Genomic DNA, 27,583 nt, shown 5'->3' on the forward strand with positions numbered 1-27,583 from the left:
ACTGTAGCATAAAACAGCACATAGCCTACCATTGCCATCATCAGGGGTAAGCCTGTCTGGCTAGATCGGTGTTGTCAACACTGAAGAGAGCTCCGCACCTGTCAGAGAGAAATCTGGAGGTATTACAGCATATTTAAGATATTGGGCACCAAACGGTACATCTAAGCATTTTGCATGCTCGTGTTGTTAAAAACAACTACAAACAACATTTATTACATATCGCATACCGATACCTGTGGCTCTCGCTGTAAGCTGAGGAGCGGCCCACGCAGCCTCTTCTCTTCTGCGAGATGATGAATCCGTAAACTGGAGGAAACCACGGATGTCTGCTGCTCAGCAGCGAACGACCCTTCACAGCGCCTGCCTGTCGTGTGTGTGTGTGTGTGTGTGTGTCTGTCTGTCTGTCTACATCGCAGCACATCCCGACTTTACTCACCGCCACACTGCAGAAAGACTGGCCGCTGCTGTATTCCCATCCCGCATCGGAGTTGTGTATGCGTGTGTGTATGTATACGTATGGGGGTGGGGGGTGAACAAAGGAAACGCTGTGGTCAGGACCCTATCGCACTACTTCCTCGAATATACTGTGTACATCACTGAGACGCAAGAGGTGACGCGCTGCGGCGACATTCCCATGGCTTCCTTTGCAGTGTTTGTAGAACTAATTAATATTAGCCTAATTGACATGTCCTAAGCTCCGCCCCCTTGGTCAACATTCATGTGTGGAGAACGGCAGAGCAGCACTGTGTATTGATATAACTGCTTGTGGTGTGTTGTGTGCTCAGACAAATATCACATAATAAAAGTTTATACATCATGTTAGAATGTGTATAGTATACGTTACTTGTAGTAAAATCAAGATTAACATTAAATTAACAGAAACCTCTAAAAAGGTATCTTGAAATCATTTCTCTCAGAAACGTATTTTTTATGTTCAAAGTAGAGAGGAACCAGAACAAATCAGGTCTTAAGATCTGTCAATTAGGTGTATAAATTCCTCATCAGTTATTTAGTCGTAATATCCTTTAATGCAGCAACTAATTTGCAAAATAAAATCTTTGCCATTTAAAATTAAAAAGGCACATTTTTACAGACAATACAGCTTCAGAGACAAAAATGGCTTAAAAGTCTTTAATATCTCCCCTTAATTTTAGGCAGCACTACAAAGACATTCAAATAATAGGACAGCAACGTTCACACTTTGTTTAACAATACAAAATTGTTTGCAACATCCTTCTGAAATAAAACAATATGTCTATATATGGTGTTCTTAGTAAACAAAATCAACCAAAATCTGCACATTAATTCTCACATGAACCTTCAAGCCAAAGAATTGTGCAATTCTCCTTTTCTGCGTCCTACATCTTCGTGAAGTAAGATCAGTAAAATATTGCATTAAAGTAACAACTCACAAATGTTCCCCTTTCTGAACCTTCGGTCTTAAAACGAAATCTCTAAGACACAACACAACGCAGGCACAAGGAAGAAAGTCAAAAGACTTCTAACCCCTTGATCATTACAGTAGATAGTCAATGTTTTTATTTTTTTCTGACTAAAACTTGTCTCCTCTGCTGACCAAACTGGAAGAAAAGGATTGCTGCTGCTAGGCATATTCAAATGATAAAATTATGGCTGCATACAGTAACATTGTCAATTCGTAAGTGCTTCATTCCCTCAGCATGCTAGACTGTGCAACATAAGACTTCTCTCATGACATAACATTACTCCCCAGTGTGACTTCCACAGAAAAAGCCTTGACAATATTTTTTATTTTTTATTTTAGAGTGCAAATGAATCTTGCACAAAGCTGAGCTATATTTGTAGGTTGCTGACAAACTTAGGGGCCTCTCTGATGAGCAATTACTTTAGCGTATTGTTTTCGACATGTGATGTAGGCCTTTGAAGGGATCTTAAAACACCATGGTCGGTCTCCTTCCACTTTTCCAAAATGCATTAGAACGTCCACAGAGGTTTAGAGGGAACTGGGGGAGCGGAGAGAGGGCACGAGGGTTAGAGGAAAGACTTGTTACTGTACATACACCCGTTTCAAGCAACAGCATCCCACCATTTCTGTCATCATTAACGTGTCGTTCGTTACCTGTATTTTAGGCACAATGAACAGCACAGTATGTCAAACCTTTACATAGTGAATCTTCTCTGAACTCAAAACAATTTCAAGCCGAATCTTCTCTGAACTCCTAAACAGTTTCAAAGCCTCGACAAGTAAAATCCCATCACTTCTTTTCCAATAGAGGCTGGAAACGCATTTTCACTGTACAAGGTCACGCACACTCCAGTTAGTTCAGCGACTCCCGACTCGGAGTCAGATGGCAAAAACGGAACTTGCTTAGGGAGCTGCAGGCATTCAAACTCTTCTTCAATGAGAAAAGCTGAAAATAAAGCTAAAAGGTGCTGACGATTAAACCGTACTGAGACGTCAATAGCAGAACACCTCTAATACACAGAAAACCGTGGCTAGGTGACAGCGGCCGGTACAATTATTGTGGATGAACACGGGAGGTGGGGAGGGTCAGTCAGTATAGTCAAGTGTGCAAGTACACTAGGAATGGAATGATGCAATCGTTAGCTCCCTCAGTCCATTTCCGAAACACAAACCTTCAGCCATTTTCCTTAGCACACCTTACAGTACAGCACATCTGCGGTAAAATACTATCATGGGAGAAGGAATTGCGGTACAGATTCTCAAACTTCAGTCCTCCCCCTCCCAACATTTCCTCCGCTCGCTTCAAGGGCAGACACGTAAAGAGTAAAGTCAGTTATAGTCATATGTGTATAGCTGTGTTAACATTACTTTCAAGATAAGAAAAGGTTAAAGTTGTGACATTCTACCTGTCCCCTACACTAGCAGACCCTCTGCTCTGGAGGTCAAGCCTCCTCTGCTTCCTCCTTCTTGTCTTTTTTACCCTCACCCTCCCCTTCGCCTGTTTCGCTGACGTCCCGCCTCCGCTTGCGGTTGCGAGCGCTGGCCTTCGACGCCGGCAGAGACTCCATGCCCAGAACCTTGTGGATCTGACGGAATGCAAGCAGCCGCAAAGCATGCTGGAACCAGAGGAAACGGGAAAGATTAGTAGAATTTAAAACATCCATAAATAGTCTCTCAAAATAAGCGTTGATTGTGCATTCAGATGTGGGAGCGTACCTGTGCGCTGGCAGTAACGTCCTCTCTGGCTTGAACAGTCATGGTTTCCAACGCATCTGTTTGCTCTTTCTCACAGGGGTCCAACAAACCTGGTCCATCTGAGGAAAGAAGGGACAATACATTATGAATATGACAACAATGACAGAAGAGATCAGGAAATCAAGATACAGGACATTATCAAAACAATCCCCCTTTAAAAGCTCCATGTTCGACACAAGCTGGTTTTATTTCGAGCACCAAGTGAGAAACAATGTAAATAGAGAACTGTAATTCATGACTGACTAATTTCGTGTTATGGTCATTAGCTAGATGTCATTCGATGGAAGGATAATCAATGGAGAGACCTTCTGATAGAGTGAAATGATGTGTCTATTTCCATGTTGTGTATATACAGTAGCTCTCTGTTATTCTGACCTGGCAGCAGTATGCCTGTGGAGATGGACTCCAGGACGCGGCGCATGGCCTCTCCTGGGCTGAGTGGGCCTGTGGCACTGCTAATAATCTTCTCCACCAGCAGCTCCATGGCCTAGAGGGGGAAACCCATGGGAAGATACATTAATAGACACTCAAATGGAAGAAAGATGCCCAGCTACTGTCTGGGTTCATGCTCCTTAAGTGGCTTCCTTCTGTGTCTTGACTTTTCTATCAAGCACCTGGTCAGGTCAGGATGTTGGATGTGCATACACTAAATACTGACATGAGCTATAGTTTCTATCGTATTTTTGCGTGTACTTGGACAGCAGAGAAAGACACAAAGGACAATATGGAGAGAGGGAATAATAACCAACATGGGCTTACAGTTCAAATGAAACTTACAACAATGCAAGCACGCATGCCTCATCCTGCCGCACCATGTGTTAGTAAAACATTGTTTTAAAACAATAACTTATTAGGAATAGGTTGTGCTCACCAAAAAAAGAAAGGTGAGTCAAAAAGTAAAATGTAGAAAGTAGGGATAAAATAAAATAAAATAAAACAAAATAAAAACATAAAATCAGTGCAACAAACTGATGGGTGAAATGCATGGACAGATAGTCTGAGCCTCTTACCCAGCCGGTCATCTTGCCCCAGGTTGGCACCCGTTGGCAAAGGTCTCTCAGAACCCTAATGACGATCACACAAGACTGCAGCCCGTTGGCACGAGCCTGAGGAGGGAGTCATTGGTACGGCATTTGTTAAAGGCACTAAATTCTTTACAATGTAACTGTCAACATAACTCAAACGAAATGGAATCAATTCACCAGACAATATATTTCTAAAAACATGATTCTACTCTCATATATAACTACTTTATAAGCAGAAATCATAATATAACACATACCATAAATGTTACCAATAATATGCTTCACTTCCACAAGATAAATTATTTTTTAAGCATAGATACCCCCCCCCCCCCCCAATGGTGGCCATATCACTTTGGAATTTAATTCATTTTTTTAACATGCTTTCTTAATTCCACTTATTTCTTAACATCTGTTATAGGTAATACACAGACTCAGGTTCATAATACACTGCCTAAAATGGTGATACAATCATGCAGGTTGTTGTAATACCTGGAACCATTTGGCATGGCGGAGAGAAGCCAGATATTCCAGGCATTTCTTCTTATTCAGGAGATCAGTAACAGTCTTCTCAGCCACACCTGATGGAGATCATATGAATTGGCTCAAGTCTTACTGACCAGGGATGAGATTACTAAAGAAACATTCTAGCATGTCAACGATTTCTGGTCAAATCTCAAACTCTTCTTAAAAACTCTCCTTAGTTTTGTTTCAGTTTGTTTTGACAGAGAAATGATGAGGGGAACATATCAGAAAGCAAGGAAAGCATTTGACCATCAGCTTTGCATTAGGTGCCTGACCGATACATTTTTTACATGCAAAAATGTATATAAAATACATCTGCCAATAATAGTTTTTGGGCAGTAAACACCTGAAATATAGAAATCTCTCTGGAGAAAAACCAACGGAATTTGGGTCTTGTAGAGTGAGACAGGCTGATTCAATTTTGTCTGATTGCAAAGATTGAGTGTTATTTAATATGAATCATCATGAATCATCAATATAGGTAGATGTCAAAAATCTACCCCCAAGTTTTGTGTGTGTGTGTGTGTGTGTGTGTGTGTGTGTGTGTGTGTGTGTGTGTGTGTGTGTGTGTGTGTGTGTGTGTGTGTGTGTGTGTGTGTGTGTGTGTTGAGGCCTGAAATGAGAACATGTTAAGCAGGCATTTCTTTGTTTATTTATTTCATGTGTATATATATAGTTACCAGAAAAATCAAAGATCAAAATAAAGCCAACTCATTTCTGACAATGTTTTCCTTTGGAAAACTAAAAACATGTGGTTGTGTAACTGTGGACACACTTTAATTAGTATTTAGTAGAAACACTTTTCCTTTTATAACAGCAGAAAGACTGCCAGGACAAGTCTCTACCAACTTAAATGTGTCTCCCATTCTTCTTTGGAGAACATCCTTATGTACACAGCTCTTTAGGCCGGTCTACAGAGGTCGAAGCTCTGACTGGGCCGTTCCAAACTAATACTGTTTCCACCCAGGCATTCCTTGATTGATTTGGTTTGTTTCTCATCCATGTCGGATTAAATATTAAATTCTTTGCCTTTTCTTGGAGAGGAAAGCAGATTTTTCCTCAAATATCCTGGTATCTGGACATTTCTTATAGCTAGGTTGGCAGTTTTAGGGCAGGGTGACCCACCACACCTATTCAATCATAGGGGAATCTCTGGTGGTACCCTAATGTTTAGTTTATTTTTTAATACACTGTCAAAAAGGGGGAGCAGTTTGTTTTTATTACCTTAATATTTCTGGTTACTATTATGCAAGTGGAAAAAAGTCCAATAATTCACCCTTTCAATTTCAAACATTTGAAAGGGTGTGTCAACTTTTGAAATCCTAGTATGCATCTATGAAGGATCACATACTGTATTTATCGGTCTGGCCATACTTTGCCTAGACAGCAATGGATTGCATTGCTCTTCTGCCACAAAGTTTTAAGGAAATTCCAAGCTGATAAACGTACAAGAGGCGTGCCTCACTATTTCAACAACATGACATGACAACAACAAAAAGCAAAGCAATTTCAGTGAGGTCAAATTTGTGGCGAAATAAATATGACAAAGCCAGGGATTAACGTATTATTGAGCACTGTAAATGATAGTATGCAAAGTTATGTTGGTTCAAAAGAAAACGTTCTGCGCCCGATTCGGACGGTAATGAAATAATCCATGACAAAAAAAAGAATCTATTGTGAAAACCTTTTTTACAAAATAGATCTGTCACCTCAAAGTGACAAATTTTCCAATGCATCCACTGCGGTTATTGAACGGTCATGAGAAAGTATTTCACAATAAAAGCCAAGGGGCTTTCCACACTTCCATGTTCACTGGCACTGTAGCAAGAACACAGGTCATTAGGTTTGTTACAGGGGAAATACATAAAAATCTGCCACTTTTTTGAAGTCTACACTACCATACCACTCAGAATCAAAAGCTCAGGTTTATCACGCTTTTTAGAGTTGGGGGAGTATTGATTTAGGAACAGTTGTGCCCCTCTGATCTTAGTGAATAAGATGGTCCTTGGCATCCCCACTCTGAAAAGCCTACTAAACACAGGTGACTTTTTTTTTTTTTTTTTTACTATTCTTAGTGGTATGTATACAAGTGTGGTCTTCAGAAGAGCCATTGGGTTGCCTAGGTCTGCTGATACAGAATGGGGCGCACTGATCAACAAACCCAAACAAAATAGAGAAAGAAAACGGCCACAGAAAACATTTCTACCATGTTTTCCAAATGGGAAAAATACATTAAATGCTGACAGTTATTGGAGCAGGTGGGGGAGTGTTTGCAACACAATGATCTTGAAAATTACCCGTATGTTAAAATGGGGGAAGTAATGATAATGGTTCCACTGATTTCATGTTAACATTATTTCAATATTGATCATTGTGGGGGAATAGAATGACACTCCAACACCTTATCAACAATGATATTGCCATTTTGTGTTGCAGGGATGAGACATGAAGGGAGTGGGAAGTCGTTGGACCTCGGAATTCCCCTGTAGAAATTACGTAAAATGCAACAAGAAAAGCAAAACTTACTTCAAATCTCAAAATAGTATCGCTCTTGAGGCATTCTCATCCCTGGGCATTATCCGAACACTGATCATCGTCTCTGTCTTTTTTTTTAATCATAAATTTTCCAAAGGTGTATCTGAGCGTGTGTTCATGAGATAAAACACACCCCCTACTGGCACAGAAAGGTCGGAGAGCCCGGCTTTTGATTCCCATGTTGTGGAAAAGAAATAAGGAGCTTGGGGACTAAGTGTAACTGCAAACAATGGGGGAAATGAAAACAGTGGGACAAATGAATGGGTGAGTCAAGTCTTTTAAAGGGGAGGGGGGTTAAAACAAAACAAAATAAGGATATCATTTTTGCTTGAACCATGATGCATGGGCTTGCTTACAAGTCCCACCTCGGGTTTGATGTAATTTAGGAGCTTTTCTTTGGATGTGTGGGTGGGGGATTATATATATCAGTGTAACACACACAGTGCTAACATTTGGTTGTCTGGTACTGAAAGCTTTAGGCTTCTCTAACCTTTCTCAGCCGCCTTGCCTGCTGCCTGCTTGTCCTTCTCAGCGGCAGGGTCCTCCCTCATCAGCGGCGAGGTGAGAGAAATGGTCACCTGCATTTTGGGCTCCTTGCTTGAAAATATCACGATGTTCGCCTCCTCGGGGTGAGCCTGCACCTCATACTGATCTTCAGAAAATGTCTGCCGGTTAAAAGGACACTTGGGATTACTCACTACAGAGGAGGAGGGGGTGTGTGTGGGGGCGTTTCTTTTTTTTTTTTTAAGTGAAAAACAAGCAGAGGGGGGGCCTCGTTTGGCGGGGTGACAGGGTCAAATTTTACTGTTTTTAACCCCAGGTAATTGTTTCTCTAAAGACTGTTAGGATTAGCCCCCTTATTTAAAAGGGTCAGCAACATGGAAAACAATATTTCACAATGTTTTGGTCACTAAGTATATCTCCTCTATGGAATGGAGTACACGGTAAAATGTAAAAAAAAGGAAAAGGGGCGGGGTTTAAAGGAAATACCCCAGTCTCACTCTGTAGGACTCAGGTGTCGTAACCAGGCAGTGAATCTAAAGATCAGTGAAAAGCATTTCTGAGGAAATACTCGTTACAGCTACAGCAGGTGGGAGGAAGAGTTAGGAGTTACAGCACATCACAAGCTTCAAGTCTTCTTCGTGCTTTTATTTGGGATGGATCTTCTCTCTCGCACGCGGGCCTTCAAGGGGAATATCAGTCCATTTAAAAATTCACATGGCTTATTCCTTTAGCCTGGGGTAGTTCAATCATTTGTGAACATGGGCAACTCTCTCCCAAAGCCAATACTCGGATAAACAGCCCGTCAGTCCTCTAGTAACAATCAATGGGAGACAGGCTGAGTGAATTTATACAATGTTTAACCATTTCCACCCAAATTAGCTTTACTATATAGTAGTAGTAGTGTCAGTTCTGAAGCAACATATCAGTCACCTGTTCCAGTGTCACTTGGTTCCCAGTGTAGAGGTATAATCACTTAGCAGTATAATCACTGATAAATGAGGAGAACAAACTACTTCCTTCGTTCTGGCTGTAGGGGAGAGACACCAATGCTAATTGAACTGCTCTAGTGCATAGAGAAATAGGAATCTGAATATTAAAATGTAATGGTATTCCCCTTGACCCCTTCAAAAGGTTATGAGCTAGATGTTCTGATGAGAGTAAAGAATGAAGTGAGATTTTGTGGTATTCTTTGGTTTTGTGTCTTGGTTGCTAAAAAACTTTTAAGATCATATTTACTACAGTATCACCATTATTAAACTCTGATATTCAAATGCAAAAGCAGTGCTTTCTTCCATTTACTCCAGCTCTATATCAAAATCACTTACAGTCAAACCTTTGGTTCCCATTCTATTGAATATGAATGTGAGCCCTTATGACACAACACCAGTCAAAAGGCAATGAAAAGTCTGTCAGTTGCTTGATGTGTGTCACTCCACTCGAGCTTTCTTACCCCCAGTTCCTTGGGCAGCTGCTTGGCGATGTTCTTCAGTAAGGTGATGGTGGGTTTCTTGGCCGTCAGCAGGATGAGCTCCACATTTCGGTCCCCGTGAAGCAGCAGGCCCTTGGCCAGGATTCCCACCCTCATCACCCCTTTCAGCAGCCGTGCCGGGTTCTCAGTACTGTCAGAGAGGAGGACAGAGAGAAAGAGAAACAGGCAAAGATGAAGAGTTGTATGGCTGGTTTAACAGACTTTTTCTTTTTTTTTGCTAAAGCTAGAAGAATCAATAAAAACGTTTATCAAAAGTGCGTTTCATGCTGAACTAGGCTTAAATCAATGTATATTTGGCCACATGATCCAAACTAATAGTAGGACTGGGTTAGAAAAATTGATTTATCGATATCGTATCTACATTAATTTGAAGGACCTGATATCGATTCATAAATCCCAATGTCGATCTTTTAATATAAAGCCTTTTCCGGTGGATGCTTGAAGCTTTAACCCCGTTAGACTCGCCTGGTTTGGTTCTTAGCGCAACAAGATCTCGTAAACATCTGCAAAAGTTATTTTTAATAATGGGCCAGAGGGTTATTTTTTTTTAGAATATTAGTTATTTGAGAATCTCTTTCATATCCAAGCAAAATTGGTATTCTCACTGAAATATCAATATCGAATCATATCGAATCAGAAATCGAATCGGGACCTTGCGTATCGGAATCATATAAAATCGGGAAGTCTGTGGTGATACCCAGCCCTAACTAATAGGGGGCAGCATTTCACCTCCTATCGCATAGGAAAACAATCCACTGCACTTTTATGTACGGTAGATTGAGAATTCAAATTAGCCCGACATGGGTTGAAAATTACTGGCAGGCTGAGGTACATCACCCAAATCCTTATTAGGCTGGGAATCTCAACTCACAACACAATACTATCATGATATTTGGCCCTCGATAACGTTAGCCCCGTTTTCTGTGTTTTTTGTGTGTTTTGTTTTGTTTTTCCCTGCCGTCATGCGTGGTACAGTTCATGACACAACGATCACACGGACGGTAGCCAGCGAGTTTTGTCTGTTTGATGTTGTTGATTGTTCGCACTGTAAACATGAAAGCCAGATTATTGGCAATTCTGGCAGCAGCGGAGGTTGAAGATCGCCCTGGTAGGAGAAGAGGTAGGTCCTACCTCCTACCTGGTAGGAGGAGTGACATTGACGAACAGCACGCTTTTCCTCCAAATGTTGAACTTTTTTCAGGTTGAGACACACAGAGTGCTCCACCAAAAAACACTAGCCGCCAAGAGTGCTTAAACGCCAGGTGCAGTCCTTGAAAGAGGAGCACGCCTAGCGCGTCCTTATCATAGAGAATGAATTGCAGAAAGGCGATGACTTCTCAAATACATACGTCCTGTGTGCACGGCACCTTAGTAAGTAGAAAATGTCCTTCTTACGCTTTCTCCTCTCCTTCCTCAGCAGTAGAGGGAGCCACAGCAGGTGCCTCCGTCTCCAGCAGGGAGTCTGACACCAGTTTGAGGGCTCGCTCCGAGTGAGAGACGATCCTCTGGATGGACTGCAGCTCCTCCTCCACTGGGTAAATGGTGGAGTGCTTGGCCATGATGTGGCGGTCGTCAGGGGAGTCTGGCCGACGTACGCACGTCTTAAGGGGGAAGGGGGGTGAATAAAAAGGCCATAAATCACACTAAATCTCACTGAAAGCTAGTTTTATAAAAGTTGCTCTTGCTCCTCACCAGTAGAGGAGGTACAGGCAGCCCAGGGCGGCTCATCAGCGGTGGAGGGGCCATCCTGCGCCTCTGCTCCCCCCAGTACATCTGCTCCTCCTCCATCCTCCTCCAGTACATGTCCTCCTCATATCGCCTGGAGGAGAGCGGGCGTAGACGTGTCAGTAGAGACAAACTTTTTGAAAATGTATATACTGTTTTGTTTTTTTTATTAAATAAACGTCCTTTCCATGACCTGGGATTTTCCATTGCAGGTATAAAAAACAAATCTATACAAAAAAATCAACCAAAATCATATTCTTATATACCCCTGCCTTGACACATAATAGAATCAGAATACATGTATAGTAAGGTACATTAGCTAGGGGAAATATAATATTTTCACTTTGACAGACATGTCTGGGATTAAGAAAAGGAGTCAGAAGAATCTGAGTCAATTACAGCTTGATGGTAATCAAAATGCCTATTTCCTCTGAGACCAATCTGCAGTATGAGACTTTGGCAGCAGACGCCACATTTGAGCCAATCATAACCTGCCTTAAAAGTGTCATCAAGAAAAGACTGTTGTATCAGTAACAGATGATTTAAGCGCAGGCCAGGTTTCTAGTAGATTTTGAGTGCATATTTCAGTGGTCCCTAATCTGCACAGTTCTCATAACAAATCCTCCATGTTTGACAAGCAATATGGACCTGTTGAGATGTTATTCTGTAGAACAGATCATGTGATGAGATCAAGCATCACAGAAGGTCAAAAACAGAGGGGAAGATGTGAATAAAACTTAGGCAGGAAATTCACTTATTTTATAAGGGTAAGGGCATCAGGCTATGAATGCCATCTTTGTGCCTTTTCCTTTTCTCTTTTTTTCTGTGCCAATCAAGGACATTTTGCAATCTTAACTTCAGACTGCAGAACAGACGATAACATGAGAGCGAGCCTCGATCTCTGACTAACAGCTGATCTTTGGCCACATGTCTCACCTCATCTCCATGTGCCAGCGTTGCTCATCATCTCTCTGTCTCTTCAGCACCGCCTTCTGCTTCTGCTTCCTCAGCTTGCCCTCCTGCAGCTTCCTGGCCCGGTTACTGGGCTTGATCTCCACAGGAAGTTCTGGGTTGACTTTTTTCTACAAAGGGAGCAAGAAGAGGACAGAATAATATTTAAGGCAATATAACTGGAGAGTTAACACACATGTGATCCTGCTCTCCCTGATTGACAAAAGTCAAGAGAACAACATGTGAATATGCAGGGCTTGCACGCACATACGTGTTACCATTTTGTGTAATATTCAATATGACGACTCTAATTGCTTAGTACTCTAAAGCAAGACATAACAAGAACAATCAGCTGGAATAATTATTTATAATTTAACTTAAAACAACTATTCAGATGGGATCATTTAGACAGCAGGCCTGCCACCGTGTGGCCATACGCATATAATAAAAGTATCTAATTTGCAGGATAATTACACTTTATTGTATATTGAGTGCAAAAATGTATACTATATTATAGTAATTATATAAAGATTGCGTTATAATCACCGGAGGTTAGGAAATTGCCAGAACAACTCATATTCACAATATAAAATGTGCCCGTAATCCAAAATGCCAATAATATTAGAAACCTTAAAGTTAAAAGCATGTATTTTCTTCATTTATGATTTTAATTTTTTTTTTTTTTACAAAGTTACAGTACAAACAATAGTAAAATTGCAGATTAAATAGACTGTAGGAAATTTAAATAGTCACATAAATTGTGTCCTTTCCAACATGATACTGTAGCTGGGTGCTCTCAAGACCCAGACTCTTACTGAATATACAGTACATACACCACAGCTTCATCAATTATTTTTTATCAAGTATTAGAGCTAGATAGTATACAAACCAAATGCCCGTTACAGTCAAAGAAAAGACATTTAAAGTGTTAAAAACCTTCTACACTCTTTACAAAAAAGTAATCTTAAAAAGAGCCTTTCAACTGCATAATCAACTACTAGGACAACAAGTCAATATTTTCAACGGTACAAGGCAAAAACTTTCAGACTGCGATTTGATTTCCAATATGTTTTGCAGTCATATATTGAGCTAAAATTATATCACACGTAAACTGGAATGAGGAGAGGTCTTGAGGGTATTGCAGGAATATTGTTTGATCAAACAAGAATAGATTTTTATTTTCTTAGCCTTTGTGAACTTTGCCTGAGTTTACTGTCCATAGGAGAGCCAGCTCCCTTCATTCAGTAAGATTGATTGTAAATGAAAAATGAAAAACCGTCTTAAGTTATAACTGAATAGTTGGTAGGAAATTAACCTTTTTTTTCACAATATCTTTTTTTGCTCTTGTGATAAATGTTTCGGGGGCATTTTGGATCATTTCCAGGGCAATTTGATCAAATGTTGGGAAATACCTTAGTTCTTCTATGTTGCATGTGAAGACCAATATTCAATTACCGTATTCTTATCCAAGCATATTTGTCTCTTTTCCAAGCTAATTTCCTACCCTGGTGTATGAGCTTTATCACCATGGAAGCTGCACAGTACTCCATTACACAGTTCCTCTGACAAGATCGACGCATCACAGCCAAACATTCACAACATGCTCGTGAATAAACAATAATAAAAAAACACATTATTCTTTTTCACCCCTGTAGCGGTACAAGTTAAAATATGACTGTACCGTATCATGACAGTACCAGCCTCTCTACAATCAAGAACAGCCTTTTATCACAGACCTGACCATGAGTAAAAATTAAAATGAAAGACTAGAGGGCCCAGGAGCACGCCTCTGTGCAGCGTCCTGAGTGGGTAGCGATTGCGCTACTGAGGAATCCGGTTTCTTCTAGATTTTGAATCTCCTTTAGGTCAGTTCTAATCTGACCCAATGTTCTGATTGGTGGGTCCGCAGGAGAGCAATGACTCAGGTGGATCCAGGCAGTTCCTGGCTTATTAGAGTGTCCATCCATCTTTCTCTCTCTAATTATTTTTGTGAACTAGGGTGAAGAACTTGCTGAGAGATAGAAAACAGACGTGAAATCTTAGTTGTTATTGTGAAAGGGTTCCCTTCTCTCACAAGTCTGGAACACACTTTGAAAGCAGGTCGCACCCTCGAGATGAACGCCTAGCTTCGGACCACACGTTTGTGTTATTCAAATCGGCATATTCTGTATCAATATCCTATTAACATGCTGCATTGAAAACAAACACATACGCCGGCCCAAAACTCAGCACATAGATGAGTAGAAAACGACACATCCTTGTTAAGCGGAATTGTAAAACTAAGCAAAGGCCCAGGTGAAGGGAGGTGCAGGTCGAAGGGATCTCTTCGAAGGGACGAGGCGGCGGCAGTGGAGGAGCCTGCGCCTGAGGCGACCTCTGGGCAGGCCAAGCCCAACTTGTGTTTCTTGCGAGGCCCGATGGCGGCGAGGGCCGTGAGGTTGGCGTCCCGCTGCCAGATCTGACCCTGCTCCGACCCGCATCTCTTTTGCCTTCAGCTTGAGTCGGGCCTGTTCAGGATCTTGCCTGGCGTGACTCTTGGCAGCCTTCTTCAGCATCTCTCTGATGCTCGTCCTTCCTCTGCTCCTACATTTTCTCCAGCTGGGAGAAAATGGTCCTCTCTGAAGTTCGTACTCTTAACTCACGCCGTCTACTGGTCCTATTTATATCACCAGCAGGGTAGGATTTATGACATCACTGATGATATTACTATGCATTTTATGACATCACTGATGATGATGTCACAATGTGTCAGAGGGATTTATGACATCACTAAATGATGTCTCTGGGACTTATGACATCACTAATGATGTCATCAATGGTCTATGACATCACCGATAATGTTGATGGCATCATCAATGCTCTATGACCTCACTGATGATGTCAGAAAATTGATGACATTGGTTCCTGGTGCAGGAGAAACAGTAAGAGGAAATGCTCCAAGTGTTTGACCGGCTCCAGCGTTTCCTACAGCCCTGGCAGCCAGTGACAGAAGAGGGGGTTTTACTGGAGAGCGGTTAATTAGGCTAAATGGTGCGGCAGGGATTGGGAAAAGGATATAGGCCTAAATAAATGGTGACTATGAAGAATCTGTGAGGACACAAGGGGGCAGGATGCCGAGTGCGCTTCCTTGAGGGACACCTTAATTCAGTAGCGCATTGTAGAGCAGTAAGGACCGGGCCGTGGTCCTCTCCTGCTCCAGACAGAAGATGAAGTCCCTGAGGTTAACTCGCGTGATCCTCTGACGGAGCTGCTGCTGGGAGGAGGCGGCGGCAGTGGAGGAGCCTGCGCCTGAGCCCGAGACAACCTCTGTGCCGACTGAGCCCGGCGAGTCCAGCTTGCGTTTCTTGCGAGGCCCAATGGCGGCGAGGGCTGTGAGGTTGGCGTCCCGCTGCCAGATCTGAGCCTGCTCCTGCTGCTGCATCTCTTTTGCCTTCTGCTTGAGTCGCGCCTGCTCAGGATCTTGCCTGGCACGACTCTTGGCAACCTTCCTCAGCATCTCTCTCTCATGCTCATCCATCCTCTGCTTCTCCATCCTCTCCAGCTGCTCAAAGAAACGCAGCTGAGAGCGAACATCTGAAGACTGCTCATATACCTCCTCGTCTTTTCCCCCGTCGGCGCGGTGTTGAGCAATGGCTGAAACCTTCTCCAGCAGCGAGCGTAGTCTGGTCTGGGTAGCGTGGGAGATGTAGTTCACTACCTCAACTGGCACCTCGGTCACTCCCAGCTTCTTAGCTGTGTCCAGGATGCGTCGATGCAGCAGGCCGGTGGGCAGGAAGGCTTCGTCCTTACAGGAGCGGATCTCACTGCCGACGATCTGCGAGGTGGTGGTCAGGATGCGGGCGTTCTCCTCGTTGAGGTTGACACCAGCCATGTACGCCACGTCGTTGATGTCGTCGTCATCTCTGAACGTCCCGCCCCCTGTGTCACTAAGTTTCTTCTGATTGGCTTGGGCTGCTAGGTCAGCAGGACTAATCGACATAATCGCTGGTCCTCTCATAAGTGCACCTTGGGGTCTGATGGACTGAGTAATGACCATGGGCATACAGTTTTGGACTGTCTGGACACCTGGTCTCCTCACACCCAAGGCTTGGTTTTGGAGCGGTGCGTTCAGTCTGATGAAGGTGTTGACAGGGCTGCCGGGCAGCCGCTGTCTGACGGTAGTGGCGATGGTGCCAGGGGCAGCCATGTGTGGGGAGGAGGTGCGGAGGGTGAGAGCCTGCTGGTTGTTCAGCAGAGACTGGCGAAGGGTGGGGAGGGTTTTCTTGAGGAAGGGGATGAGGTCGGGCTGTGGGGAGGACTTCAGCTCAACCTGCAGCCGAGTGGTGAACTCCTCCGGCTCAATCTTAGCATAGAGTAGATCCTGCACCAGGCCTTTCACATTCTTAGATGTGTCTGGGGAGGGGGAGGTCAGCTTGATCAGCATGGCCAGAAAGTTCATGCATTTCTTTACATTTTCTTGCATCTCCTGTGACACCACAGTGGCTCTGGGGACAGGTGAGGTGATGGGCGTAGGAGCAGGTGTTGTGCTGGTCAGGGTGATGATGGATGGCACACCGGCAGGCTTGGCCAAGGCCTGCCCGCCCGCCGTGATCTCCGTCTGTGCCTTCTGGGGCGACACAGACACGGCCGCACCACTGGGGGCTACAGTAATGGCATCCTGTTGTACAGCTGTGGCCGAGGGCAAGGGAGACTGAACCATTCTGGTCTGGCCGGGGGATGCCAGGTGGATGGTCTGGGTCATACCAGGAGCCTGTGGACTGGGGTTGCTGACTCGGATGGTGTCCATGGCCATCGGGGTGGCAGATCTGGGGGAGATGTTGGCCACCGTCTGGCCCTGCTGGGGCACCATCACCAGCTGTCCTGTGTCCGTTTGTTCTGGAGATCCAGCAGGACCTGCTGCTTGTAATGCAGAGATTTGGCTCAAAGGACCAGACTGTTCTGGAGATCCGGCAGGACCTGTTGCTTGTAAGGCAGAGATCTGGCACAAAGGATCAGAGTGTTCTGAAGGGACTGTGAAGGATTGTATAGGTTGATACTCTGTCTCCAGCCCACTGTTGCTTGTCATCGGGTCACTGAGGGAGGGTAGACTGGTGCTCACCATCGTCCGACGTCTACTCCTATTTATACCACCAGCAGGGTAGGATTTATGTCACTATGCATTTTATGACATCACTGATGATGTCACAATAGAGGGATTTATGACATCACTGATGATGTCACTAGGAGTTATGACATCCCTAATGATGTCATCAGTGCTCTATGACATCACTGATGATGTCAGAAGGTCCATGGTATCACCAGTGCTCTATGACATCACAGAAGGTCTGTGGCACCACCCAATTCTCTATGACCCCATTTACACCCGGCATTAAAATGTGTTTCAGTTGATCAGATTGCAATCAGATAGTTAGTGCTTGACCAAATGAAATTAAATGGTGTAAATGCACCCAAGACAAATTGAGGACGGATTGTGATTTAATCGGCCTAACCACCTCCGGAGGTGGTCCGGGACACATTGTGACCACATTGAACACAAGTGTAAATGCAAATGCATTCTCAATCCACATACAACAGTCACTGCTGTTGTCGCCATCGTCCACTGGCCTCCTGGTGCAGCCAGAACCACCTTGAGCTGCTCGAGCGCTCTCCCGGCCGAGTCATATCGCTTCCTCGCGGCCCAGCACCAAATGCTTTGTGCCGCGGACCAGCACCGGTCTGGGGCCCGGTGGTTTGGAACGACTGCTCTACGCTATGGAGCTTACCTCATCTGATCGCAATCTGATCTCAAAGTGGACACTGAAGACACATATTAATACCATCTGTAAATGTAATCAGGCTAATGTGGTCAAGCACTATCCAATTGCAATCTGATCGGCCAAAACACATTTTAATGTCTGGTATAAATTACTTTTGGTAAAAAGTTTCCGAGGGACCACTTCCACTGCAGATACACACACACACACACACACACACACACACACACACACACACACACACACACACACACACACACACACACACACACACACAGTGGGAGGTCGATGCCAAATTTTTATCCAATCAGAGAAATGTTGACATTTTCTGGGAAACGGAAGGTCAGATCATGATGGTTTTAAGGGACTATGTATGTATTTTTTCACCCCGAATCCAACGCCATCACTGAGTCTTTACGAGTTACGGTTGCGGAGATACGTCTGCCCTGCATGCAGGACTACAGGAGAGAGATAGAGGACAGCGGGGGGTTGGGGGTTCCAAGTTACTGACCAAACACTCTATTTCAGTGCTGTCAGAATATAGAGCCATTTAACACTTATTTTAACACAAAAATATCACTGAAGGCAGCTTTAATATGTTCGGGTAGGGAACTTTAGGATGTGTCAGTTAAATGTTGCACGTCACTCGTAGCACGCTCCATTATCAAGGGACATATCAATATATGTCCGGGGGAAGCAGTCGTGACTGCCGCTGCTGCTGCGAGGAGGTTCGGTGTGCTGGGAGCCAGAGCCACAGCAGCAGCCCTGTTGAAGCTAGCAGCAGCGGGCTGCTGGGCAAAGTTACGGGTCCTGGGCGGCTCCAGCGTTTACTACAGCCAAGAGGTAGAGCAGCTCATTAGTGCCGCGTTGTTCCTGGTTTCACCCCGCTTTTGGATGCCCTTGTTGTGGCTGTGGCTCCAGAGACCCCACTCACGCACTTCCCTGAGAACTGACTGACAGCGCCGGCTCGGCTTTTATGTCGGAATACAAAGATTATATCGATTATATAATTATATATTTTGATTATATAGAGTTGTGATTCAGAGCCAACTAAGTCGCTAACTGCTTTCTCATCCACCTCATTGAAGTGCATGTCCCCTCCAGTAGGTCGGACTCGGAGGCTCCCACCATCTTTTTTATGTTGGGGGGAAAAAAGCATGTATTTTAACCCTGCCGATAAATACTTTGCCTCTTTGGGTGACTGGCGAGGTCTGGTTCACCTCAGACCTGCTGCTGTATCTCTCCCAAGATGTTTTGCCAAGCAAAACCATCGTCTTACCTTGTACTGCAGTCTGTGTCTTCTTCCCTTTAGGTGCATGTCTTTAGCATTGGGGTCATTGAAGCTGCATTCACAGAGTTTACAGTGGAAGCGAATCACCTTGCCGTCATCGTTACAGACCTGGGGGAAAGATGGGTAATTCAGCTGAAGACACAATCATGCAGGAGGACCACCTCAACAGAAAAAACTATAGATCGTCATATGAAAATAGCAACCTAACAGAAATCTTACATATATAAAGCTTACATAATATAGCTTGTTACTACTGTTATGAGCACCATTATAATTACTTTCGCTCATAATTATTACCTTCAACACTGAGATCATTATCTTTATAATAATAATAATTGATTGGATTTATATAGCGCCTTTCTAGATACTCAAAACGCTTCACATATCTGGAAAGGGGGGGGGGGGTCAACTCAACCACGAGCGTCACCATCATTTCTCGCCTACCTCCTCCACATAGTCATGTCCCACCGGCTGGACGTCTCCCTGACTCTTTCTGTCACCATCCTCGTCGTCACTCAGAGGATCCAGCTTCTGCATCGTCTGCTGTTTGGGCTCCTCTGCCTTGGGTGCTGCTGCCGTCACCACCGCTGCTGTTACTGCAACTGGAGCACTGGCCGGCTTACTGGCTGTGAGGCAGGTAAGATGTCACAGTTTAAAGAGCTAAACAATCCATTTCCAAAAAGCTCTCTGTCAATTTCTTTCTCTCTCTTTATGATGGTTTATGATTCAAAATTGAAGAGTTCAATTTGGGAAAGAAATTCCAGATTGTAAACGCGTTCTATCAAAGTAATTAAGTTCAGCAATTCTACCATGCCGATTTTGCCACCAAAAATGTCTACCTCTGGAGTGAAAATCATCATGACCAAAAATGTATAGTTTTGACTCTAATAGGGACAACCAGCATATTACTGTATACTTGGAACAGAGTGACATTTAGTTTGGATATGGCTCTAGTTAATATACATGAGCCAGAATATTGTTTGTTAATCTCTATGTATGGAAATATGTCATGCTGAAATTTAAACATTAAAACGTTACACATGTAGCCAAAATATTATCTTCATAACATATCCGATAACTTACAAACAACAGTTATTTTGGGAGGAACTGGTTTCTTGACTGGCGTTGCCGTTTTAGCAGCAGTGTTTACGACCACTGGTTTGGGTGCTGCAGTGGGAGCAGTTGGCGCAGCAGCGAGCAGCGCAGCAGCCGGTGTAGTGGTTGAGACTGAAGGAGTGGAGGCCGAGACAGGAGCCTTCCCAGCTGTTGAGGTTGTATAAACTGGAGGGGTGTTCACCAAGACGGGCTCGGTTGAAGGTATGGGTTTGCCCAGCTTGGTGTGGAGTTTCACCACCTTTTGACAGAGTTAGAAAACGAGAGACGGAGAACGATACAACCATGTAAGGCGGCTGAAACTTAATCCCATCCCAGATCCCAGAGGGCGTTTTTATGACAAGAATTTACAGTTTTTAGGGAATCACATCACATGGGTACACTACACTAATATAAAGAATGATTTTATGCACATTATCTAAATGTTTTCTACAGCTGCCTCCTATCCTTATAGACTACATTTGCTTAAAATACCAGAAGTTACTGAGAGACTAAAGATCACAGTTGTGCTGACCTTCTGGTGCTTGGCCCCACGGATATGGGCAGCGTAAGCGTCGGCCCCAGTGCAGGAGACGTCACACAACTCGCAGCTTAAACTTGGGACCCCTCGAGGGCCGTTGCTGGCCCCAGTCAGCCCCCCAGACTTCAGCGCTGCCTCCTTTTTCTTGTGCTTCTGGCCTTCTAGATGCTCCCGGTATGTCTGATGAAATTAATAAAACCAGTTAGTAAGGTGGAACATTCAAATATGAAATGAATGCACATAGGCAAATAAGAACATTTTCTATTAGTGTAACTTTATCTTTGCAATCTTGTTGATTAATTACGATAATTTTAGACAACCACTATTACGAAATGCGAATTATGTTAACCAGCAAGTAAACTACTCTCAATGTTACACACATACAGTACAAACGGACACCTACATACACACACAAACACAAGCTCTAGTTTGATATACTGTATCTTAATATTGTAACTAGTCCATACTAGATGCACGCACCATAACACCACGCAGAGTTGGCAAAACATTATGTTTCGTAAAATGGAAAAATCCGCTCCATCAGTCCCTGCCTATGTCAATGCTCAATGCCCATGTGCAGTTTCAGATTGATTAACCAACCCGTTGGGGCGATAAATGGATGACGGACAGACAGACAGTTTTTCTCGTTCTATAGTAGGATAGTAGGAAGTTAGTCTCTCAAGCCAGACTGTCTCTTCTACATACTGCGAATGCACCATAAACAGTCTGTAATTCACTTCAATTGTGTGGCAATATATCATATCGCACAAACGCCAAGTATCGTGATATTTTTTATACAAATTGTCAAGTGCATGCAAAATTTATGACAGGCTTTTATGACAATGTTGGTCAGGCTGTCTGCTTGTCAATCCCTTTTGCTGCAATAAAAATGATTGAAGTGAGACGAAACTGAAAGATTTATCTCGTGAGATAAAACAGATGTTGACAAAGTTTTTTCCTTTGGGGACATAATTTGCAGTTGAAAAAAGGTAATAAATCACAATATATCGCAACATTGCAATACTCAATAAATCGCAAAACTAGCATATTGCAATACTATCGTATCGTGACTTAAAAGTACTTATCGTGATAATATCGTATCGTGGGGCTTCTGGTGATTCCCACCCCTAGAAGTAGGATGTGTTTGTTCTAATTTGTTTTTATTTGTATTTGGTTGTGTCCTTTGTTGCTCTGTACGGCTCAATGCACTGAAACGGTTAGATTAAAAGTATCACTGAAATCACTGTGACTTAAGCATCTGTCATTGTAAATCCCTACCTGAGGACCAGCACAGCTGATCTTGCAAATGTCACAGTAATGGAGCTGTGGCTGCTTGGGGGGTCCTTTGGGTTTCTGCGGCTTGTTCTGGTGAAACATGGGCTTTTTGTAGGCGTTTCCAGCTGGAGCCGTCACCATGTTGCTGCCTGAGTTGCTCCAGGAGGAGCTCGTCAGCTGCTTGGGGGGAGGCTGGATGGGGGGCTGGGGCTGCTGAGGTGGAGGCTGGGGCTGGGAGAGAGTCACTGGCTGGTAGTAGGAGTGGGTGGGGGTGGAGGTGGAGGTGTAGCCACTCGTGTCGTAACTGGGGTAGCTGATGCCTGAGGGTGTGAGAGGACAGTGGAGAGCGGAGCGGGCAGAGGAGAGAGTCATTAGAGAGATGGTAGCACAGAAGATATGTGTCAAAAATGAACACACTGTAAAAACCCACATGCTGGCATAGCCGCACTTGAATTTCACCAGGGTTGATAGTTGATACAGTCTAAATACAGACCACAGAAGATGAAGGTAAACCCCAAGTCGGATGCAACCGTCAAGCACTGAAGATGGGATTTGACAGGTGTCAGAAATGTAATAGAAGCTCTAACTCACTGGTGCCCAACCAGTAGATCCATCATTTTTGGATGAGTGTAACTTTGTAGTGTCAGTGTCTCACATTTAAGTCAGTCAGTCTGTGCATGTTTTTTGTTGTTGCAGACAGACAATTTAAATATACATTAACAAATACTGTTCATTGTTCATTGCTTATCATTGAAATTATAAACAGCATTTAATTTATGGTCATGTCTATCCACACTTAATAGTTAGAGTTTATGATTATTATTATTTTTTTGTTATTGTGTGTAAGTCAAATTAACAGGTGTGTAAAAGCATTGCGCACCGGTAGTCTAACTAGAACTTTTAATGATCAAGTTGCAATGTCTTACTGTGTACATCTGTCACAGCTACTCACAATCTCCTTTCACTTGTTTCTCTTTCAGGCTTGGACCATTTCTTAGTCAACTAAATATCTGTGACGGGAGGTGGACATGACGATTTACCACACTAATGTCCTTTCCTCTATCAGCCAAACCAGGTTTTCTCTGTAAGGACGCACTCTCTAGTTGAATAGTCCAAAAAGGACAGTTACATCTCATCCCCTGTACCAGGAAAAGAAAATCTTTCTTCTTACTGCTTTTTGACCTATATAGTAAGGGCTTTATTGTAGTTGGACTAAAAAGAGCTTCTAAAAACCTAAGCCCCACCTCTCTCTCTCTTTTACCCGAGTAAGAGGTGGCTGAAGGCGTGGAGCTGAAGGAGGAGCCAGGCGTGTAGGAGGAAATGGGCGTGGGAGGCTGCTGAACGCTGGTGGTCACAGGGTAGATGTTGTAGCTGGTGGACACGGAGCTGGAGGGGGCCAGGGTTTTCAGCGCCGTTACCTGCCTCTGGGGAGGAGGGGGCTGGCTGTACACCGTGGAGGGGGCGGGACTGTAAGCGCTCTTCACACCTACTGCTAGACGAAGGGAGGGAGGGAGGGAGGGGGAGAGGAGAAGACAAAGAGGATGAGAGAGAGGAGAAGAGGGAGGGAGAGAGAGACAGAGAGAGAGAGAGAGAGAGAGATATTTGATATCCTGCACTGCATCCTCTGGGACTGCCGGTCAGAGATAACTATTGGCAAGGCAGGCGACATATCAAATCCTCATTAGACTAGCATTTGAACACCAGACACATTGCTTCTATATCACATGACCCTTCAAAAAGCGCAAGGTAAATAATACAGAGACTGTAGTGGCTAATGAAGTGTGTGTGTGTGTGTGTGTGTGTGTGTGTGTGTGTGTGTGTGTGTGTGTGTGTGTGTGTGAGATGAGAGAGACTATTCTGGGTTTCAAACTGTAATTAGAACTGAGGTACTAGTTACATGAAACACAATATTCAGAGAGGAGGTGATGGACAGTTTGGACACAACATGACAAATAAAACAGCAACCCAAAAAATAAATGGACTCACCGGTTTGGTAGTAATTCTCTGTGGGTGTCCTCTGAGCTGGGGCTATACTGGTCTGGTAGTATTGTTTAGTGTCATAGGTAGTGACTGCGGAGGCACGCCCATAACTGTAGCTGTCCTGTTGGTGTTTAGCAGTGATTTAGCATTAGGTGGGATATCTATGCATGATAGAACTATCATACAGACAAGTGATGTCTGTATAATAATAATAATAATAATTAATAATTATTAATAATAATAATAATAATAATGCAAGCAGCCAATAAAATATAATTGCAGCAAAGGTCAACAATTGTTTTTGTTTAATCACTGAAACACGCTACTAATATGATAAAAACATTGATTTAAATAATGGTGCAACAGCCCAAAATATAGCTAATATGATCATATCATCATAGTATGGAGAAAAAAAACAAAAGGTGGAAGTTATGAAGGAAAGCAAAATGGGACTGACCGTATCTGAGTATACCTGGTACGTCTGTGGGGTGGTGGTGGGCTGCGGGGGCGCTGGGGGCTCTGGCTGCCTGTAGCCATAGTCTGGGGGCGCCTGGTGGCTTTGGTAGGTGGGGTAAGCAGCCGAGACCACAGGCCGGGCTGCCTGGACCGGGGCTGGAGAGTAGGATGCGGTCACAGCTGGAGAGTAGGTTGCGGTCACAGCTGGAGAGTAGGATGCGGTCACAGCTGGAGAGTAGGATGCGGTCACAGCATGAGCCACGGCTGGAGCCTGCTGGACGCTGTAACTGGCTGTGGAGGGGTGGGAGTAGGCCGGGGGAGGCTGGGTACTGAAGGGGGTGATGGGGGAGCAAGAAGGGAAACTATGAATTATTAGCTCAACGAGGACAACTTAACCGTTTTTTTTATTTGAAAGTTTCTGTTATTCACAGCACAAACTACTGTACTACAGGATCCATCTATGACAAACATTAGAACACGTGATCTAGGCTATCTGCTATACTTGTTACCACGTGCGCAGCCTATGCAGCGCCAGCGCATGGTCAAGACAAGGCCTTTTGGGGTGAGTCAGGCATTCATTCATTGTTCATTCATTCTATCAGGAATGGATAACAGTGATGATGTCATCAGTGGTGATGTCATCAGTGCCAAACGTGGGCAGCTTAAAGATGTAGTTTCCTCAAATGGGCTTGAACGGTGATGATGTCATCAGTGATGAAGTCATCAGTGCCAAACTTGGGCTGTTGAAAGATGAGCTTGAGTTGCATGAGGTCGCCTGGTTGTTGCTACATGATGCACGTGGTCCTGGGCCGAAGTTGCCCTTGTGATAAGCCTGTGCTTATGCTTACCATGTGAATGTGCAGAAGCCAAATCATTAGCATTCTTTGGGATGCTGACAGCTGGCAGTCACTGGCAATGGCATCCTGTAATTGATGCTATCAGCATCTTTATCCAGCTTTTAGTGTCAGGATGGACAAGAATGGCAGAGGAGAGGGAGGACTCAAATCAAGATGCTTGCTCACCAACAAATGGAAAGCTCACATGTGCAAACAGGGTTATCATACGAATTTATCTTAGGAGTATCCAACTGTTTTTGCATTAAATCCTTCCAATTTTGATCATCTGTTTTTAAAATGCTACTAGAATAACCCAGTGGCTGTATGGAGAATCACAGGTATTGAAAAGATCTAGTAGTACAATCAATGCAATTACCATGCTTCCTACATCCAGAGATCCAATCAAGAACCTTTGATTAGACTTCAAATAAGAAGTCATGAGTAGAGACTTCAGAGCATGCACTGAGGGATGTATGTAATAGTTTGCTATTCTCAACGTGAGACTCAGCTAACGCTAGTAGTTTGCACAATTGGCAGCAGGACACTTTTCCCCAGTGAATTCCAAAATTCACCAGCTACTTCCACCATTCCATCAGCTAGCTGGATTAGTACAGAGGGCTCTGGACTGTGACTGTCACCTGCCAAGTCACGAATCTGTCAGTCTACCACACCAAGTCAGTGGTGTGGTAGACTGACAGATTCGTCACCAGCCACAACCTACGTTTACTAGGATTTGAATGTGTTTTCTGGTGTTACTTTTCCACTAATTCCAAGTTTTTATATGTAACGTCAGCGTTAGTTGCATACGTTATTGTCGGTAAACAACAAATACGACCAATGAACATTTGTATGGCACAGGACCTTCAAAGCGCGACTATGGTTTATTAGCTCTCCTTAACCCATCACACCAGCGGCCAACTCGAGTAATATAGCTTGCTTGCCTTCAAATCTAGTTGGCCGTACTGAAACAACGGTATGCTTTGCAACCATAACTGACCGTTTTGAGGTTCAGGTAACATTAACGTTAAGCCTGTCGGCAAGCGCTGGCCTGCAAACCTGGGTAGCTACGTAACTAGCCAGCCGGCCGGGTCAAGCTAGCTAAACCAGCGTTAGCTTGTGAAACCCCACCAATGACTGTCTGCGCTTTTGCTTATAACAACCGCGTCTATATGAAACACGAAGCATGTTGACACAAAGCTGCATCAATTGAATTACCTGTATTGCGGACCGGCAGCATGTGTGAAGCCATAATAATTGCTTGCAGCCATCTTGGCATATCCAGTACAGTACAGTACGGACAGACAGACAGCAGCAAAAACCTTGGAGCTGACTGACAAGATAGTTCACTCCCTATTGGAGCCATGGAAACCCTCATCGGCCAGACCATAGGGAACAATAATAATTACGGATAATAATAATAATAATAATAATAATAATAATAATAATAATAATAATAATAATAATAATAATAATAATTCCATTTAATCCATTGAGCAATAATTTATCCAAGTGCCTTTATCAAAATGTATTTTTCACATCAGGCATCTACTACGCATGCACGAAACAGAGCACATGCTATATTATTTATTTATTTATTTATTTGTTTGTTTGTTTGTTTGTTTATTTATTTGTTTATATATGTATTGCTTCATAGAGACATGATGTTACGGTCTCCTGGCGCTATCAGTAGCTAATGCCTTGTCATTTCACTATTAACTCAAACAAAAACAAAAAATGTAACAGGATGAACAGGATTTAAGCGAAGACGGAAGTAGATATCAGGTATTCCTCTCGCTTCGTATCTTGCAGGCAGTATCCGCTGAATGTCACGTGTGTCCGTCGTTTGCACGGACATAACTATCATCTACAGTAGGCTACTAGAGCCTAGAGCAGTGAATCATGGTTGAAAATATGCTGGAGAGCGCATCAGATTCAAGTGCTGTGTGGGTGAGATATTAAACTGTTGCACTGTACTTTTCCAAGTAGCTAATTAAAATATGGTTTGACCTTGGAGTTTCTGGGTCCTAGGGTCCTAAGACTTGTCCCAACAACAGCATCACCACAGCACCAGCAGCACAAAATGTACTTTAAGAGGTAAGAGAAAAATGACACAAACTAATTTCAGAAGGATGTTGTAAATGTGTTATAAATATACAATTTACAATATTTCAAATGCCACAGTAAAACATTAAACTATAATCCCTTGGGACTGTGATACCAGACACATTACACACCATAGACATAGAACATAATACAAGTCCAACATATTATAGTGATTTTTTGTTATGGCAAACATCAAAGTGATGTAAGGGCTAAATGGCTGCATGGTCTTTGAGTAACAGGGTGAATACATTTTCTTCTATAATGTGTCCGATCCACACACACAGTCCTCTTGCAGTTGGGCAGAAA

At 43.5% G+C, this 27,583-nt stretch overlaps 2 protein-coding genes across 2 annotated transcripts; both read right to left on the reverse strand.

The window, feature by feature from the left end:
- Positions 1-1,122: 1,122 nt before the first annotated feature.
- Positions 1,123-26,455, reverse strand: zfr2 (zinc finger RNA binding protein 2). The gene is made up of 19 exons (XM_083648365.1): positions 26,390-26,455; positions 24,340-24,667; positions 23,889-24,003; positions 23,164-23,391; positions 21,906-22,222; positions 20,622-20,807; positions 20,078-20,348; positions 19,439-19,620; positions 18,983-19,102; positions 11,936-12,081; positions 10,967-11,093; positions 10,670-10,875; positions 9,236-9,404; positions 7,772-7,946; positions 4,714-4,802; positions 4,210-4,305; positions 3,575-3,686; positions 3,161-3,258; positions 1,123-3,060 (listed from the first exon to the last, which is right to left on the reverse strand). Exons 1-19 carry the CDS (start codon positions 26,440-26,442, stop codon positions 2,887-2,889), a joined length of 3,192 nt encoding a protein of 1,063 aa, XP_083504491.1. The 5' UTR covers positions 26,443-26,455; the 3' UTR covers positions 1,123-2,886.
- On the reverse strand, positions 15,090-17,051 carry LOC310786936 (transcription initiation factor TFIID subunit 4-like; the record flags this gene model as incomplete). Its single annotated transcript, XM_083648278.1, has 1 exon — positions 15,090-17,051. The coding sequence occupies one exon, from the start codon at positions 17,049-17,051 to the stop codon at positions 15,090-15,092; it is 1,962 nt and encodes a 653-aa protein (XP_083504404.1).
- Positions 26,456-27,583: the final 1,128 nt, after the last annotated feature.

Source organism: Poromitra crassiceps (genome assembly GCF_964638095.1).
Source record: "Poromitra crassiceps genome assembly, chromosome: 12".
Classification (NCBI taxonomy): domain Eukaryota; kingdom Metazoa; phylum Chordata; class Actinopteri; order Beryciformes; family Melamphaidae; genus Poromitra; species Poromitra crassiceps.